This window comes from Anopheles funestus, chromosome X (genome assembly GCF_943734845.2).
Source record: "Anopheles funestus chromosome X, idAnoFuneDA-416_04, whole genome shotgun sequence".
Classification (NCBI taxonomy): domain Eukaryota; kingdom Metazoa; phylum Arthropoda; class Insecta; order Diptera; family Culicidae; genus Anopheles; species Anopheles funestus.
This window is the reverse complement of record NC_064597.1, coordinates 13,943,529-13,959,487: the sequence shown is the minus strand read 5'-3', so window position 1 is coordinate 13,959,487 and position 15,959 is coordinate 13,943,529. Positions and strand designations below refer to the sequence as shown.

Below are 15,959 nucleotides of genomic sequence, written 5' to 3'. Positions count from 1 at the left end.
AAAGGAATGTTAGCATAAAGGGTTATGTTTACCACTTCACGATCATTAATTAATTTATTTATAATCGTTTTTTTTTAAATTGATGAATTCAAGAGGATCTTTTAATTGCTCGTTAGAGTTGCAATTTTTTTTTTGGGAAAAAAATTCTATTGGCTGCACTTTTATTATTAATGTTTCTTACTGTAATAAAATAATAAAATTGAAATGATTTATTTTTTAAAGATAATTCTAACTACAGTGGAACTTCGATTATCCGTGCTCATCGAGACCCACCCTTTGCCGGATAAGCGAATATCACGGATAATAAGCACAACTCTTTTTATTGATAAATATAAGTGTTTAGTGCTTAATTGGGTGGACTTTTTTCTATAAAGCTAGATGTTAACTTTGTTATTTGCACTTTGCGAAGTAAATCTGTTCAAATTTGTTTCCTTTTTTTCGAATTGAAGCAACTTTTTTCATTCCCTATTGAGGCTTTTATTTTTTGCCATCATCGGTTTTACATTTCATATTTCAATTCTTCTTCGGAACTGTCATTTCCGAGCTGCACGGATAATGGGACAGCCGGATAAAAGGTACCCGGATAATCGACGCTCCACTGTAATACGAATTAATGTCTTGCAGTGAATATTTATATAAAACATAAAACAATTGACACTAGCAAATTTATTCACGATTTGCTCGCACACCCAAACAGAGAAGAGAAAAATTAGCTTCAAAAGTAAATTCACCCTTTGTGGTTTTCTTTTTTCTTTTGGTACTTTTTATACTAACACCGCCCCGCCCCAGCATTGCTTTTCATCCCCCGTAAACGATAGTAGCGGGTTGTGCTATTTTGATATTCTACTCTCTCAATTTGTGTGCCACTGTTTACCACCTTCGATAGTGTTTGATTGTGTTTTTGGTTTTGTTTTGTTTTTACTTCAAACCTTTGTAACTGCAGCGAAACCTTACAAAAATATAGGGAACCTGTGCAGTATTATTTTTTTTGTGTGTTTGTCTGGTCTGGCGATAAACGTGATGTGCGGTGGGTGTGATAGGAAAGCGATGAAGCTAATATACGAATGTGGGGTGAGATGTCGAAAGCTTCGCTTCCGATCGCCTTCAAGCACCGGTGGGTTCGTTGACGTGCTCACATCAAGGTCCCCCTCCCCCCTCCTCTCTCCCCCGAAAATGCAGGAAAGGGGAAGGGAGTAACCGTGGTAGCAGAGGTTGCCAATTTTCTTTGCTGCTCGTAACGGTACGCAAGACGCACCGAAAACATCCATACTCTCTACCCCTCTGCAACCCCCCCCCCCCCCTCAGATACGTCAAACGCATACGCATCAGTGAGGGCGGCGAGGCAGGGATGAAAGATATTGGCGATGCGCGCAACAAGACACGAACCCGCCCGAAAAAAAAGTAAAACACACAGCAGAAGGAAAAACTACACAAACAAAGAAGAAATTAAAAATAAAACCGATGGATCAAAGTTCAGTTCGGCAAACGGCTAAACGCAAGATGCAAGGTGTAGGAGAATGAATTGGAGAAGTAAAAAAAAAAGTATATATAACGCGCGAATGCACACTCGACAAATCGGCAACTTTTCACTTTCGTGTACGTGCCTTGGAAAAACGATCGACGGTGGGAGGGGGCGATGAAGAAGGGCGGAGAGGCGGAGAGACCCCGTGATATAATTTTTCGAAATTCACCAACTGCACGGACGGCGTTTGGAAGGCCGGCGGTGACCTACAGCCCTACAGAAGTATGGGGCCCCCGGAAAGAAAACTCACGGAGGACACGGAGAAGTAAACACAAGCTGTGTTGCTGTGTGTGTGTTGGTCGGTTGGTGCATTTTGAAACAAAATCAGCATTACCGGAAGTAAAAAATGATCGATTGATGGGCGTATGTGTTACAAGCCGTATACACACACGGTTGTCAGCAGTATGATCGTATCAGCATAAGGGAAGAAGCAAGCACCAAGTGTTAAATCTCCAAACCTTTCCCCTGCCCCCTGTGTCTTCTTTCTTTGGCGGTGCAAATGCTAACAGTACGCCCCGTGTGTGACAACGCCCTGCACAAACATGGTGTGGCGGGTTTGGGAAGGTTTTGATACGCGATTTGCATACGCAAGGGCCCATCCTCCCCTTCACACATCTCCCTCACATGGGGGGCTCCCTATTGCTACAGCGTTTCGATCCACTGTCCGGATCGGAATGTTGCAAAACCCTCTTAAGAATCGGTCTCCGTCGAATTAGGTGCGCGCGATATGGGACCGAACAAAAGGGGCACAGATTGTGGTAGCGGTGAAGGTTACCAAATAGGAAAGGGTGACCATATCCAAACAAGGACAACGGTGGACAAAAATTCTTCACCAATGATATCACGGCACGACGCGAGTAATAGTGAAAAGTCGCTTTCGAATAGCAAAAACAACACAAAAAAATAATTGGAACTTTGAAAGAAATAAATGAATGAAATAGGAGAAAAAAAACTCTTCCACCCGTACAGGACACATTTAGAAATGTAACAGATTAAATATGTTTTAAAAAAATGAGGAAAACAACTCATTAAAGAAACGAAATGAACGAAATCACTGATGGAGTCGCATGGTTTGCGGTTGGTTGCAGGTTGCTTAATTGAATGTTGGTTGTATTTTTTGGTTTTGTTTAAATCACACAACACAACACGAAGTAACGAAATCCACATAATTTACACAAACAAAACAGTTCACATGCTTTTAGACACTTCGCTTTTGTTCGACAATAAAAACACACGATTTTTTAACCAATTTTTGTTTTAGTCAACTTTTTTTTCAAATATGTAATAAATTGCTTTAATTTTGCGCTTGCACCAGCTGCCCTATTAAATCACGAAAAATGTAAACACCACACTACGATGACGGTTTACCGCGCGAAAACACTAAACACGGTTCGAGAAAAGATTCAATTTTCCCTCAACAGATTCACTCCCGATTCCTTGGAACTCGTCCGATCGCCACTGGATAGAGGGGGAGGTTGAGGGGGGGAAGGAAAGGGTGACGCGGGAGAGATAGTTTTGCAAGGGTTTATTATTTTTTTTGTGTGTGGGAAATATGAAAGGAACGATAGAAAAAGGGTTGGTACGGCACGGGACGCGTACGCGACTCGTACAACGAGGCGCTGTTCGAACTCCCGCTGCGTGCTGTTGGCATCGGAGGACTGAACGGTGTGGCGCACTGTACGGTCGGGATCGACCAACACCACCGAGGCGGGGCGACCGCGGTTGAGCACTCAAACGGATACCCTGCCCGCTCGCACGCCTCCCTCACCCCGCGACGGATCGTGATGCGGACAGAGTGGGGGTGTGGACTACACCACTCAGCCGCAATAGATGGCTCAGTGTCACTCAACGCGCGGTACTCCGTTGACGCACAATGAGTATTCGCTTTTAATTTTTTTTTTTTGAGTGAAATGATTCAAAATCGTAAAGAATATTACCAAGGTTCGCGTAAAGTATTTCAAAAAAGCATTTTTTATATTACATGTATATAGAAAAGGGTTGGAGTTCTTTGTCGAATGTTAGTATGTAGCAATGGACATAAATTCCCAAACGATTCTGAAGAATAGAGGAAGCACTCATCATTCCTTGTTTAGTATTTTATTCCTTTGTGTGTTTTTATGTGTTACTATCTTCTATCTCTTTTCTCTCTTTCTCTCTCTCTCTATCTTTCTCTTTTTTTTCTCTCTCTCTCTCTCTATCGTTATCTTTTTCTCTCTTTTTGTTTCTTTCTCTCTTTCTTTTTTTTTCGCTTGCTTTTATTTGAACTTGCAGAATATGCAATGTATTTCTTCTAGGACACTGCACAGCTGCCCGAGTTCTACTGGACTCTTTAGTGACATTGTTCCACCCTCCCTAATAAGCAGTATATACTAGGAAAATATTTTTTTTTTGTTATTAAAATACCCGACTACCTTCGGCAGCTAGCAATTCGGTCTCTCTCGCTATCGCCTTCCTCCTCCACCTCCCCCTCCTCTTCCCCCCTCATGCAACCCAAGTCTACTTTAACACCCTTTGCTACCGAACCGCCCAAAACAAAAAACGCTACTTCTGTAAACTTCTTTGGCTGGAGAAAAGAGAAAAGCGACAGCCCCATGAACCAGGGTGGCCCACCAACCCCCCCGTTGTATGCGAATGCCGTCCGTTTGTGACCGCGGATACGTGAAAATACCCACCAGACGGTACGCACAAACAAACAACTGCACACATTTGCTCGCATCTAAATGACGCGAGTGCCATTTGTGCGGTGCCATGTTTTTGGGTGTGCGCACACTCTTTCTTATTTTGTGTTGGTGAGCGGCGGGGAGGTAGGGAGGCTTTTCTTTACTTTTCTTTAGGCCCACAGCACCCGGGCCAGTGCGTAGTTATGGAAGTGAAAATGCCTAATTGCTCCGATTTTTATGCGATTCAACGCCACCCGAAGCAGCCGCATTTATGTATGTGTTTTTTTTTTGGGGGGGCTAATTTTTGGTGGTTACGGATGGCGAGGGAGGCGGAGAATGAAACATGAGGAGGAATTTTCGATAGTCAAAAAAACAACACACAGCGCCACAACATTGCAACGGTGCTAGAGCGCAAGATGAAGCAATGAAAGATGAGCATAGATGGTGGTTGTGCGTGTGTGTGTGTACGTATGCGGAATGGATGCAGCTGGGAGAGAGTGAATATTTAAAAGAAGAGCATTAGAGCGTAGAGGGAAAAAAGGTAAATTGATCGATCGCGAGATCGTGATCATGATGGGCAATGCTGCACCATTGCTAGCCGTTTGGAAAACAAATTGTTGTACAAAATAGTACACACGCACAAACACACACAGACACACATCAAACGGAACGTGTCTTCCAGTAGTGAAGATCGCGCCGGAAATGTAACGAAAAACCAGTCAACACCCTCACTACATTCGGTGGAGGGGGGGGGGGGTCGGTTGGAGAAAGAAAGAAGAAGAGAAATGGTGGTGCTATCAAAATTCGAAAAGAAAAGTTTTTTTTCCACCTTTAACCTACCCCCCCCCCCCCCCCTACCGTGCGCCTTCAAGCGCCGTGGAAAAGCTTCGCGTGCGGTATCGACCCTGGTCCCGGATGGGTTTTGGAGATCGGTTTCGGGTTGTGACCCGCAACCGTGTCCGTGTAGGCAGACCGGAGAAGATAACAAATTGAGGCGAGTAGCTGGACACGGCGACAAATTGGAAGGTGATTTTTCAACGTGGGCAGGGAGTGGGGAGGGTGTCCCATTGAAACGCTTTCTGCACATGAAACCACCCAAAAAGGGTAATGTGGAAGGTGATTCGCTTTGGTGATGGTGACTATTGGCGATAAGTTACATGGGTAGCAAGATCATAGCGCCCATTCCTATCTACACTTCACTTTCTCCTACTTCTATTATCATGCCATTTTAATGGTAATCGCGCGACGGAGGTGCTAGGCAGGGGGGGGGGGGGGAGGGGGTTGAAAGGGTGCGGGTTGGAGCGATACGAGGGGATGGGTCGGCATAATCACACGTACGCGATTGGTGTCCACACTTTATGTTGGAAAACAGCATATCAATCGATTTTAGTCCGAAAACCCAAACTTCATCGCTTAACCGGTCGTTGAAGTTCTTTTCGTGTTACTCAAAGCAGCCGCCTCGGTCGTAACCGGGCTGGGAAAATTGTGACCATGCATACGTTATTTCGGTTGCAATGTTGGCTACCCCGTGCGTTATTGCTAGCACAATTTCCAATCGATCGATTCCAACCACCCACGTCTGTGGTGGGACAGTCATGCGACATTAGGGCTGTTAGTGCAATCGCACGTACCCCGCAACTTTTTTACGACGCTCGTTAAATGTTTATTGGTCGTAGGAAAATATTTTAATCTTGATATTAATAAAGCTGACCGGTCAGATCCGGGGTAGGGCTGGTCAACGGTTCACCTTTCACCCGGGCTACAGGGTGACGGTCCGCAAAAACCGGAGACTTCAACGGGCGGTTAAGCCCTATCAAATCGTCACGCCGATCCGTTCTACAGTGCTTTGTGGGTGGGTATTTCTACGGGTAGAGGGAAAGCAAGAGAATTCACCACACATCAGGCAAATGACACGGCGCCCATCAACGGTTTGATTAATTTATGTTTATTATTAAACATTTCCAAAGGATTTCTTCATCGCGTGTGGGTTGGTGACGGCGAAACCGTACCGTATAGCCAGACGCCCGGTTTAATTGAGCAATAAAACTGCTCGCTAGTATTAAGTGAATTTGTGATTCGAAGTAAAAACGCAATTGAAAAGGGGAAAAAATAGCAAACGTTAACGATGCGAATGCGTATGACATAAGGAAGTAGTAAAGGGAACAGTTTGCCATATTTGCACTTTCACTTGCAACGTATCGTAACCATGTTTTATTCTTAGCAAACAAGAGTATGTCTTTTGTCGTTATTTTGAAAAAAAAATCTGTTCCAATAGAAATACAAACCCTGGGTGTGGGAAAATAAAACCGAACATTTTTGTTCAATAAAATATATTCAACCAAGAAGAAGCGGTTGTCAAGATATTTGCTTATGGAGAAGAAAGAAAACAAAACCATCCCTTACCTGATTTGAGTTCTTTCCTTCGCGTACCAGCGTCAGCTTCAGATGGTGACCGCGCAGTTCGGCATGTACGGTGCGCCAGCTACGATCTGCCGACCGCTTACCGTCGATCAGCGTCACCTTGACGTGCAGTTCGCCCCCGCGCACCAACGGTTCGGTGGTGTCGGCCGCCCCATCCCGGAAGTGTGCCAGTGCTTTCGATTTGGTTCCATGGCTGCCAGGAAGAAGAGTGAACATGTTAAGGCAAAAAAAAAAACACACACACACACAAATTAGAAATCGGTCTCGACCGCTGCCATGCATGACATCTATAGAGCATAACAACAACAACAATAGCAGCACACACACGCACTTACGCACTAAACATACACTCTCACATCAGAAAAGGGATATGAGATGAGCGATAATACATATGTATGAGACAGAGAGGGTGAGAAAGAGAGAGAGAGCGAGAAAGGGAACACTATACTTCGGAGATATGGAAAGAAAAGAGAAACAACAATGATAGTGAACGGTGGAAATTCGAATCCCCCGCACCGGTGTGCCCCTTTTTGGGGTGGAATTCAAATTCTTGCCCACATACAAACAAACACACACACACACTTAAAGATGGGAAAACAAATACTAGCTAACGAAAGGATTTGGTGGGTGTGCAATTTCACCTCAGGAAAGATAGTGTCCTAACCGGTTCAATTGGTATGACACTTGAAAACACTGAAATAAAAATACACGCGCGCACACACAATGGTTATGAAACACACATTGTTGAGGTGAGATGAGTGATTTGAAGAAGAGAATAGAAGCAGGTTCTAGCAGAATAAATTTTCTTTTGGCGCGAAACACCACTGAAGATGCCTTTATACACGAATTTTTACTACTGATGGGTAAATTATAATGGGATGGGTGGGGCGGCCCGGTGGTGCATGTGATAAACGGCGCCCGTCCACACGGCAGGGACCGGGTTCAAATCCCATCCGGACCGTCCCCCTGTAGCATGGACTGACTATCCTGCTACGTGGTAAAAATGAGTCTAGTAAGCCAGAAATGGCCGGCGTGACCTGTAAGGTCGTTAAAAGCCAAGAAGAGAGGAGAGAGAGAGAGAGAGAGAGAGAAGGGGGGGGGGGGGGGGGGCGGGGTAAATTATAAATGTTGTCGGAATCGGATAGGTTCAACTCCGCCCCTAGCTGGAGTCAGATTCGGAATCCGGTTGAAAAGAAGTGGGGAGGGGAAGGGGATCGACTCCTGTTGAATCTGGTCGAGTCCATTTCCATCCGACTCCAACTGAATTGATCGGACTAGTTGGGACTCATCTGTACGCATCAGGACTCATCCGGAATCGAGCGGACCCATCCGGACTCATCTGGAATCTATCGGACCCATTCGGACCCATCAGGACTCGGACTCGAACTCGGAGTCGACCGGACTCAACCGGAGTCGCCGGATTTTGATTCATTTGGATCAGTCGAAGTAACAAACAGCTAAAGAAGTAAATTGTGAATAATCCGGTTGGCCAGCTATCGGGTTGATATGGGATAAGTATGAGAAGGGAGGGTAGCGATCGGCTTCCGATGTGGTGTAATTCGTGTCGCTTTATAGTCACCATACCGTCGTATCGCAAAACGGGTTAAGGCTTTTCTTTGCTATGGGAAAAAGGCAGCTAAAGTCTTTGAAAAACCGATCAAATGTGCACCGAAGCAGCCAGACCGCCTTTCGTTCGATTGCATCTGGAGTGCAAATGCCCCTACATCAGTAGCGTAAAACCTTCTAACGGTTGGCTCGTAAAATGTCCATCGTGCGGGTGACAGAGTGGAGGAAAAAAGAGAGAGCGAAAGAGGGAATCCATGCGTCCGGTAATTCCCGCGATTGCTGATTTTAAATTAAATGTTTTAATCCCATCCCGGCACGAGGTAGCTCTTTTTTACGATCGAAAGCGAATGGATGTTGCAATTACACGCGTATGTCGCAGTTAGTACGTTTCAAACGAGCACTGCCCGTGCGCTTTTAACCCTCCCCCTTCGTGGGATCAATATGAAGATGACTTTATGTGGCATAAACATTACTTGTGTGTAACGTATAGGAGTAAAGAAGAATGGACAAACATGAAGTGAGAGGTTGTGTGCATGCTTGTGTGTATGTGTGTGTCTTTGTGATTCTACTGATTTATAGAATGAGGTAATTGTTAAGAGAATCTAAAAACTATAAGCATTTGGGCATATCCATACATCCAGAATTCAGTATGAAGTACGAAGAAAAAGAAATACAGCGGATAAAGAAATACAAGATGTCGGACAGTATACAGCGCGTTCGAATAAAATAGAATAAACACACACACGCACACACACACAAACACACACACAAAGGAGTCAAAAAACATCCATCAACAACGATAACAACAATGTAAGGGCGCATGTACAGGTGCGGTTGGTATGGGACTTGTCGTCCAGGAAGAAAGGATGCGCGAACCTCTGGGCGAAGAAGTAGTTGCGCGTGACGACACCGCCCGCAGTGGTTGTGGTGATGACGTGCAGATTACCAAGGCTGCTCGCCGCCCCAAACAGTCGCCCACCGGTTCCACTACCTAGCGGAGTGGTCGTGACCAGGGAAGCCGAACGGCCCTTCCCGATCGTAGACCGTGCTGGCGTAGGTCCGGGACGTGATGATGCACGCCGATCATCATCATCCAGATGGTCCACGTCGACGTCATCGTAATCGTCATCATCATTGTCGTCATCGTCCACGTCTACGTCATGATCGTCTTGGTGGTTGGGCGGTCGGGGTATGGGGCGGGGTCGTGAACGCTTTTTGGAGCTGGGTTCGGTGGATGGGGCGGATGTTCCGGGCGTATGTTCAGTTTCAGGGATGGGCGGAAGTGGTGACGATGTAGTCGAATCGGATGACACTGGATCGAACAGACGACGCAGCGGCTGAATGTCGGTAGTAAGACGAGGCCTTCGCCAAGGACGATAGGCACTGCACAAACGAATAAGTGTCACACATACACGACAAATGTCACGTGTATAGGAAGAACAAAAAGAGAAAGAAAGAGAGAGAGAGAGAGAAAAAGTACCAAAGGAGAGAGTATTTGTGAGATGGAAGACATTTAAAGGGATGGGACCGAAGACCGACTGGGCAAGATTACTGTCCACCACTGGAAGTGATTTCAGGGACGGGATCTATGTTTTGTGGTTTATCTTTCAACGGCATCTACTAGAAAGGGTGATGAAGCTGTCGGGCAGAAGCGGTAGTACCTACCTCTTGAGCTGCTGCGGCTGCATCTTGCCGGACGCTGTCGCCGAATCTTCGCTTGCACCATGCGAAACCGTCGTCGGCAGACCGGGCGACTCGATGACCGGTGGTTCCGTTGCGTCGGTGTCTGGTGTATCGGCCGATGGCAATGACATTGGACTACTGTCCGCATCACTTTCCAACATGTGGAAGAGGTTATCGTGCGCTGTTGCCCGCAGGTATGAGATCCGTCGCATCTTACGCTCATCATCCTCCAGCAGCAGCGGATGGTGCGGTTGCTTCTGGCGCATCACCACTGCCGGTACGGAACCATCTGTAGGCAGAAGATAAACACGGTGCATTATTAAACAGTATTCTTGTCTGCGTTTGTGTTGGTAAGTTGGTATTAGGGATGATTCTACTATTACGTAACGCTAAAATTATGAATTTTAGACCCCATATCGTAACAAAATGTAACGCTTGTAGTAACCCCCACTCCCACCTTCCAGTGTTACGCAATAGACGAATGATCCCTTATTGGTTAGATTAGCGATCTGCACGCATCAAACCGCAATCGCACAGAGACGCTCATGCAAACCGACCGTTAGAGAGTAGTTTTAAGAAGAGGTTTTAATAGTTTGAAAGCAATTAACAGTGGAACAATTGGTAGGCAAGGACCTCTAGCTAGGTTTCGCAAAGTGGTGAGGAATGTCTCTCGGTAGACATTCGATCCACCGGATATGGAAGCATGCCAACCAAACCTACGTCCAGGACTTTGAACAGCACACCACTAGAGTTACGGATGTTTTAAGGGTTTAAAACATACAGCGTGACCCGTTCCAACAATTCACCTGCTCAAAGTTTTGCTTTGTTCAGCACCTTCAAGTTAGTAGACATGCAGCGCTATTACAGTTACGAAGACTTCTCTTCAGCACAAGTTAGGAGCCAAAAAGGGGAAGGTGATTGTTTTGTTTAGGGAGCACATGCTCGACGTTATTAACGTTAGAACGTTGCGAAGAAGGTGTTGGATTAGTACAATTTTAGAACCAAAAAAAAAAGAGGTAGGAAGGTGACAACACACGACTCAGTAGGATGGAAGCGACAAATTTCGTGTAAGAGTGCGCCAACCTGTGCAAAGGTTGAGCGTTGTGGGACGGATCGGACCACTCCCTGGACGAAAGAAAGTTGATGATGATGTTGGCGTTGACGGTGGTGCTGCTATGCCGGATGTTACTGGACCAGCGCTGCCATGTCCGGTCGCGTGTTCAAGCGTAACGAGATGCGTGAGCGGTACGGACGAGGTGGACGTAACGGATGACGCTACCGTGAGCGGTGAGAGTGGTGCGAGCGGTGGCGAGGTCAGTGGTGGACGTTGAAACATCTCGATATCGCCACCGATAGCACCGTCAATACCACCGTCACCGTCACCGGCAAGGAAGTGACGCAGCTCAACAATCGTCTGGTTGCGGTGCAACATCTTCATACGCATCTGCTCGGTATCTGCCGCAGACAGTGGATGGTGGAGTCGGTGTGCGGCAGCATACGTACGGACCGGTGGTATCGGAGGTACCGTACAGGCCGTATCACTGTCCGAACCAACCGAGTAGGTGGACGAACTTTCTGCCAGCGCTGACGGGCCGTGCACCGAGGCCGATTCTGATGCTGTTGGTAGCGGTCCTTGCAACCAGAATGCTGAACAAATTGAACCATTCAAATTGGCACCCAAAGGGTACAGTGGAAGAGAACATCAATCATTGGTACGTACGTCCCAACCCCCCAAAAACCCGCCAAACCGTGCCACACGGTTAGCATTACCTGTCGAGTTGCGGACAGCATTGCGGTACGAATCGTCCCGGATCGGCTTCTGGCGCAACATCGCAACCGGTGGTACCGGGTGCTGCTGGTTCTCCCGTTCCTTTTCGGCAGCATCAAACGTGTCGGCCGTTAGCAGTGATGAGCTGGCGAGTGAATGTCGGGAATCGCGCGTTGCATTTGACTCTACCGAGAGTGACCGCAGACGTACCGGCGTACGTCGTGATTCCGAATCGGAGCTAACCGAACGGGGCTTGTCTTCTGCAAAGGTCGAAGATGGTTAAGAATGGTTTTAAATAAAATCTATTTCTTAGAAATAAGAAATTGTTGGTGTTTTTATACTTCTTTCTACCAGAAATTCTTCTGTAGAAAGAGAGCGTGAGAGATTAATGGTGCTTACCGATAGATTTTCGCCACCCCGTACTTTCGGCCTTCAGTTCAAATTCTTTCCTACGCACGGCCACATTCGGTACGACCTGTTTTGTGTTTATCCTGCAAAATTATGTACACTTGCGTTAGTAATTCAACTCGCTACACGGCTACAATTGGCAGCACACCAAAAAAAAAACTCCCTACCTGCTCAGTTCACTCTTGTACAGATCCATCCGGTCGATACCTTCCGGTGACAGTGGACGGCCAGACTCGAACAGTTTCGCCTTTTCCGAGACGGCATGCATGCTGTGCGGTGACAGCGGTACCGTAGCGGCACCGGTCGGTGACGATGGTCCCGCGGTCGTCGTGACGGCGACCGGTGCAATCGCAAGCGATGGTGGCGCCGACTTGGGTGGCAGCTGAAGCGAACCACCGATGCCGCTGGTAAAGAAATGCTCCCGTATAGCGGACAGCTGGGACGCATGCTCGCGCAGCATGTTGGTGGAGCTGACCATCGGTTTCGTGATGGTGCTGGTGGCGACGGTGACCGTTTGCGAAGATGGCGGTGTGGTTGGGGACACGTTCGTTGTTGGAACGGTACCAGCCAGCGAAGGGGGCGATACCAAACCACTGGTCGATTTGTTCGGTTCCGCTGGTAAGCCGTAACTGACCAGTGCCGTACCGGGCGTGGAAGTGTTTAGTTGCGTTTGGCTCGGTGGCCACACAGATTTCTGCAGACGGTTCGGGCGTGCGTAAAATTCACGCTGCTGCACATCATGTGCGGATGGTAGTCCGTTGATCGGTGGCTGCGCCGTTCCCATCGGTACCAGTGCACCCTGCATCGTCGTCAGTGGGCGGCGCAGAAACTCTTCCTTCTGTTCGAGACTTTTGCGCAACCGGGACATGATGGCACTGTCACCTTCGCCGAGCGGTGCATAACCACCGTCACCCGTTACCGATAGCGACTCCGCACCATCCTTGCCGTGTAGGGACATCTTCTGCAGAAATTGCTGCTGCTGCTGATGCAGCTGCATATAGTGCTGCTGCTGCTCGTACGGCATCGAGATCGGTTTCGGTGCGATCGGTACCATCGGTTTCTGCAGATGGGGCGCCATATGGTGCACCAGCGGTACCGCTGCATGGGTCAGCATCTTTGGCACTTCGGCGTGTAGAGCGTGATTCTTGGTGGCCGGCTGCGGTGCACCGACATTGTCCGCAACGATCTCCTGCAGCGTGCTGTACAGTGATTCCTGCTTCTCCTGCACACCCTCCACCGTCAGTGGATGCGGTGGTGCCGGTTTCGATTTTGGGTAGGCACCAGCCGCCATCGTTATCGCTTTTGGTGCGTACGGTTGCTGCGGTTGCGGTCGTTGATTCGTTTCCGGGTTGTGGGCGGTTTCGCTAAAAAACTGCACAAAAAAAATATAAGAGTGTGTTTAATGTGGTTGGGGATGTTCCACCTTACGGTGTTCGTTTCCTTCCGTTACTTACCGTTTGCAAGATATCATAGTTCTTCGGTACCACCTGCAGGGTAAGCGTTTTCGGCGTTTGCTGAATGGTGGCGACAACCTGCGAGTACGGTATGGAGGTAACCGGTACACCATTCACTGCCAGCAACCGGTCACCCTCCTGCAGGCCGGCCATATGAGCCGGCGTGTTCGCGTGCACCTTCTTCACGAACACCGTGTCCATCGGTTGCGCAAAGTTCAACACGCCCGCAGTGGTCAACGGATTGATCGTCGGTTCCTGTGGTGATAGCGGACGGGATTAGATAGATTCGATACTGTGTGCGAAACACGAGTGATTGCTTACCGTGAGCGAATCCGGTGGGTAGACGATGAAATGACGCAGTGTGAAGCCGAAATCACCATTGTAGCGGTGCAGGATCACAATTCTCGGACCGCACACCACACCGGTGGCGATGAGCTGGCGTACGATTAAAGACAAAAGTGTTATTAACCATGAACGATATGATAATTGTGAATAATTTCCTTAGTACAAAACGTCACTTGGATGCAGATGCTTTTGGGGTTAGGTTTGCTAGTATGGTAAGGTACATACAACACACTTCAGTTTAGTGATGTGAGAGCAGCTTGTTTAATGCACTGAGACTATTTTCTTTTGTCATATCGACCGATTTTTGACTCCATTTTTTTAACCTCAACATTGTTTGAAAAATTTTTTCGGTTTGAAGTTTTCCCAAAACAAGATTCTATCTCCGTCACATCTCAATTATATTGAGCGAGATATTGAGTCGGCGATCTTTGGCAAAACGATTATATTTATCGAGTTCTTGGAATCCTCGGGATCCTTGTGATCCATCACAAACTTTCTTCTTGCGTTATATTTTTTGACTATACTTCTTTTAGAATAGAGATCCTCTGTCATAGAGGTAAAGAGTCGTAGAGATTTCGTTGGGTTTTGATCCTTGAGAGCCTTCAAGGTTTTTCTATCCTGAGTCGTAGAACGTACCTGAGAATTAATTTGTTATTATATCCATCGTTTTGTTTTATCGTTTTTTAACGATAGATTCAAGTACGGCTTCAGAAAATAGACATTTGAGATTATTACAAAAATTCTTTTTTGTACAAGCGTACAAATTGGAGCAAAAACACATGTACGTCTATCGCAAGTCACCGGAGTATATTTTTGTTATGGTTAATGTTGTTCAATTGAATGAAAAAATGTTAACTAAAGTATCAGAAAAAAAACAATTATAAAAAACGAACAATAAAATATAATTTTAGTACAGTTAGTGCTAAATAAGAAGAAAATTAAAAACTAAGTTAAACTCAATGACATTTCAGTATCAGTGGTCAAATGATCAATCATGCAATATTTAAACGATGCTGGAAGGAGATGAAATACGATCAGCAGCATAAACGGTAGCTGCACCCGCGGTTCAAAATTAAGATCCATTACAATCCACACCTGGTTTTTTTGCAATTTTCTTTTCGCCACGGAATTGTTTCTTGTCTGCCGCCAAAGTTGTTTAGATGTAGCACGTATCGTATGTTTACATTTCTTGTTTTACTTCGCTAACAACACAGCGTACGGCGCGTGGCCGTTCACCACGAATCGGTTAAAGTGCTCGGTTTGCGAGTTGCATAATAAATTTTCCGCCAAAAGGTAACAACAACAAATGGCAAAAAAAAACCCTTGACTAACGTTGATCCGCACCATAAAATTGCACTCCAACCATGGGGAATGCTGCACATGTCGAAGGGATAATTGAAGTGAATTATCAACCAATCAAAACAATTTAGCTGTGAAGTTGAGTGGAAAAATATCAAACGGGTAAATAAAACAATACCGAAACGGACTGTTAAATCAGTGCATGGAATTTTTGTGTATTTTTTTCCATCCAGACATATAATTATGTGTGAACTTTTTTGCTCCCGCACGGCGTTACTTGAATGAGAATGCAAGAATAAAGAACCAATAAAACGCAATTACGCTACATGCACAAGTCCGAAATCATTCTGTCCCAAAAATTTCACACGTTCGAAACACGCACACACACACACAAAACCGCAGAATGTTCGGGAATTCGTGTTTTGAATGATTGATTGTGCTCATTCGTTTAGTGAAAGAGAAAAGACTGCAAACTTGGCACAAGCGACGAACCCTGGGACGTAAAATCACGATGCGCAAAATAATTTCCAACGTTTTCCATTCTGGCAGACAGTGTAAAACTATTAAATTACAGATTGATGGGAAACCGATAATGAGGAAAATGAAAAGAATGCAAGTAAATGAAATTTTTTGTGGTTTCTTTCTCATGACAACAACCAAAAAAAACTCCTGATTGACACACGCTAACGATCAGTATAAATACCCGAAAATAAATTTAAAAGCAACTTGAGCAAGGTAGAAAATTCGAAACGATGTGTTTCGATTGCAGGTTGTGTAGCAAATTATTAAAAAGTTTAAAAATTTAACTTAATATTAACACTAGAACTACCGGA

At 46.0% G+C, this 15,959-nt stretch overlaps 1 protein-coding gene across 6 annotated transcripts in view; it reads right to left on the bottom strand.

Moving 5' to 3' along the window:
• Nucleotides 1–15,959, bottom strand: part of LOC125760522 (uncharacterized) — a 75,614-nt gene that overhangs the window by 11,372 nt on the left and 48,283 nt on the right. For 4 of the 6 annotated variants that reach the window (XM_049420744.1, XM_049420735.1, XM_049420728.1 and 1 more), the window contains exons 4-12: nt 13,804–13,917; nt 13,483–13,737; nt 12,196–13,400; nt 12,020–12,111; nt 11,623–11,880; nt 10,936–11,499; nt 9,835–10,141; nt 9,046–9,552; nt 6,586–6,796 (exon numbers count right to left, since the gene is read on the bottom strand). In XM_049420744.1, the coding sequence (XP_049276701.1) occupies nt 6,586–6,796; nt 9,046–9,552; nt 9,835–10,141; nt 10,936–11,499; nt 11,623–11,880; nt 12,020–12,111; nt 12,196–13,400; nt 13,483–13,737; nt 13,804–13,917 (3,513 nt within the window). The remainder of the gene's footprint in view (nt 1–6,585; nt 6,797–9,045; nt 9,553–9,834; nt 10,142–10,935; nt 11,500–11,622; nt 11,881–12,019; nt 12,112–12,195; nt 13,401–13,482; nt 13,738–13,803; nt 13,918–15,959) is intronic. The other 2 variants (XM_049420755.1, XM_049420764.1) reach the window with 2 other exon arrangements.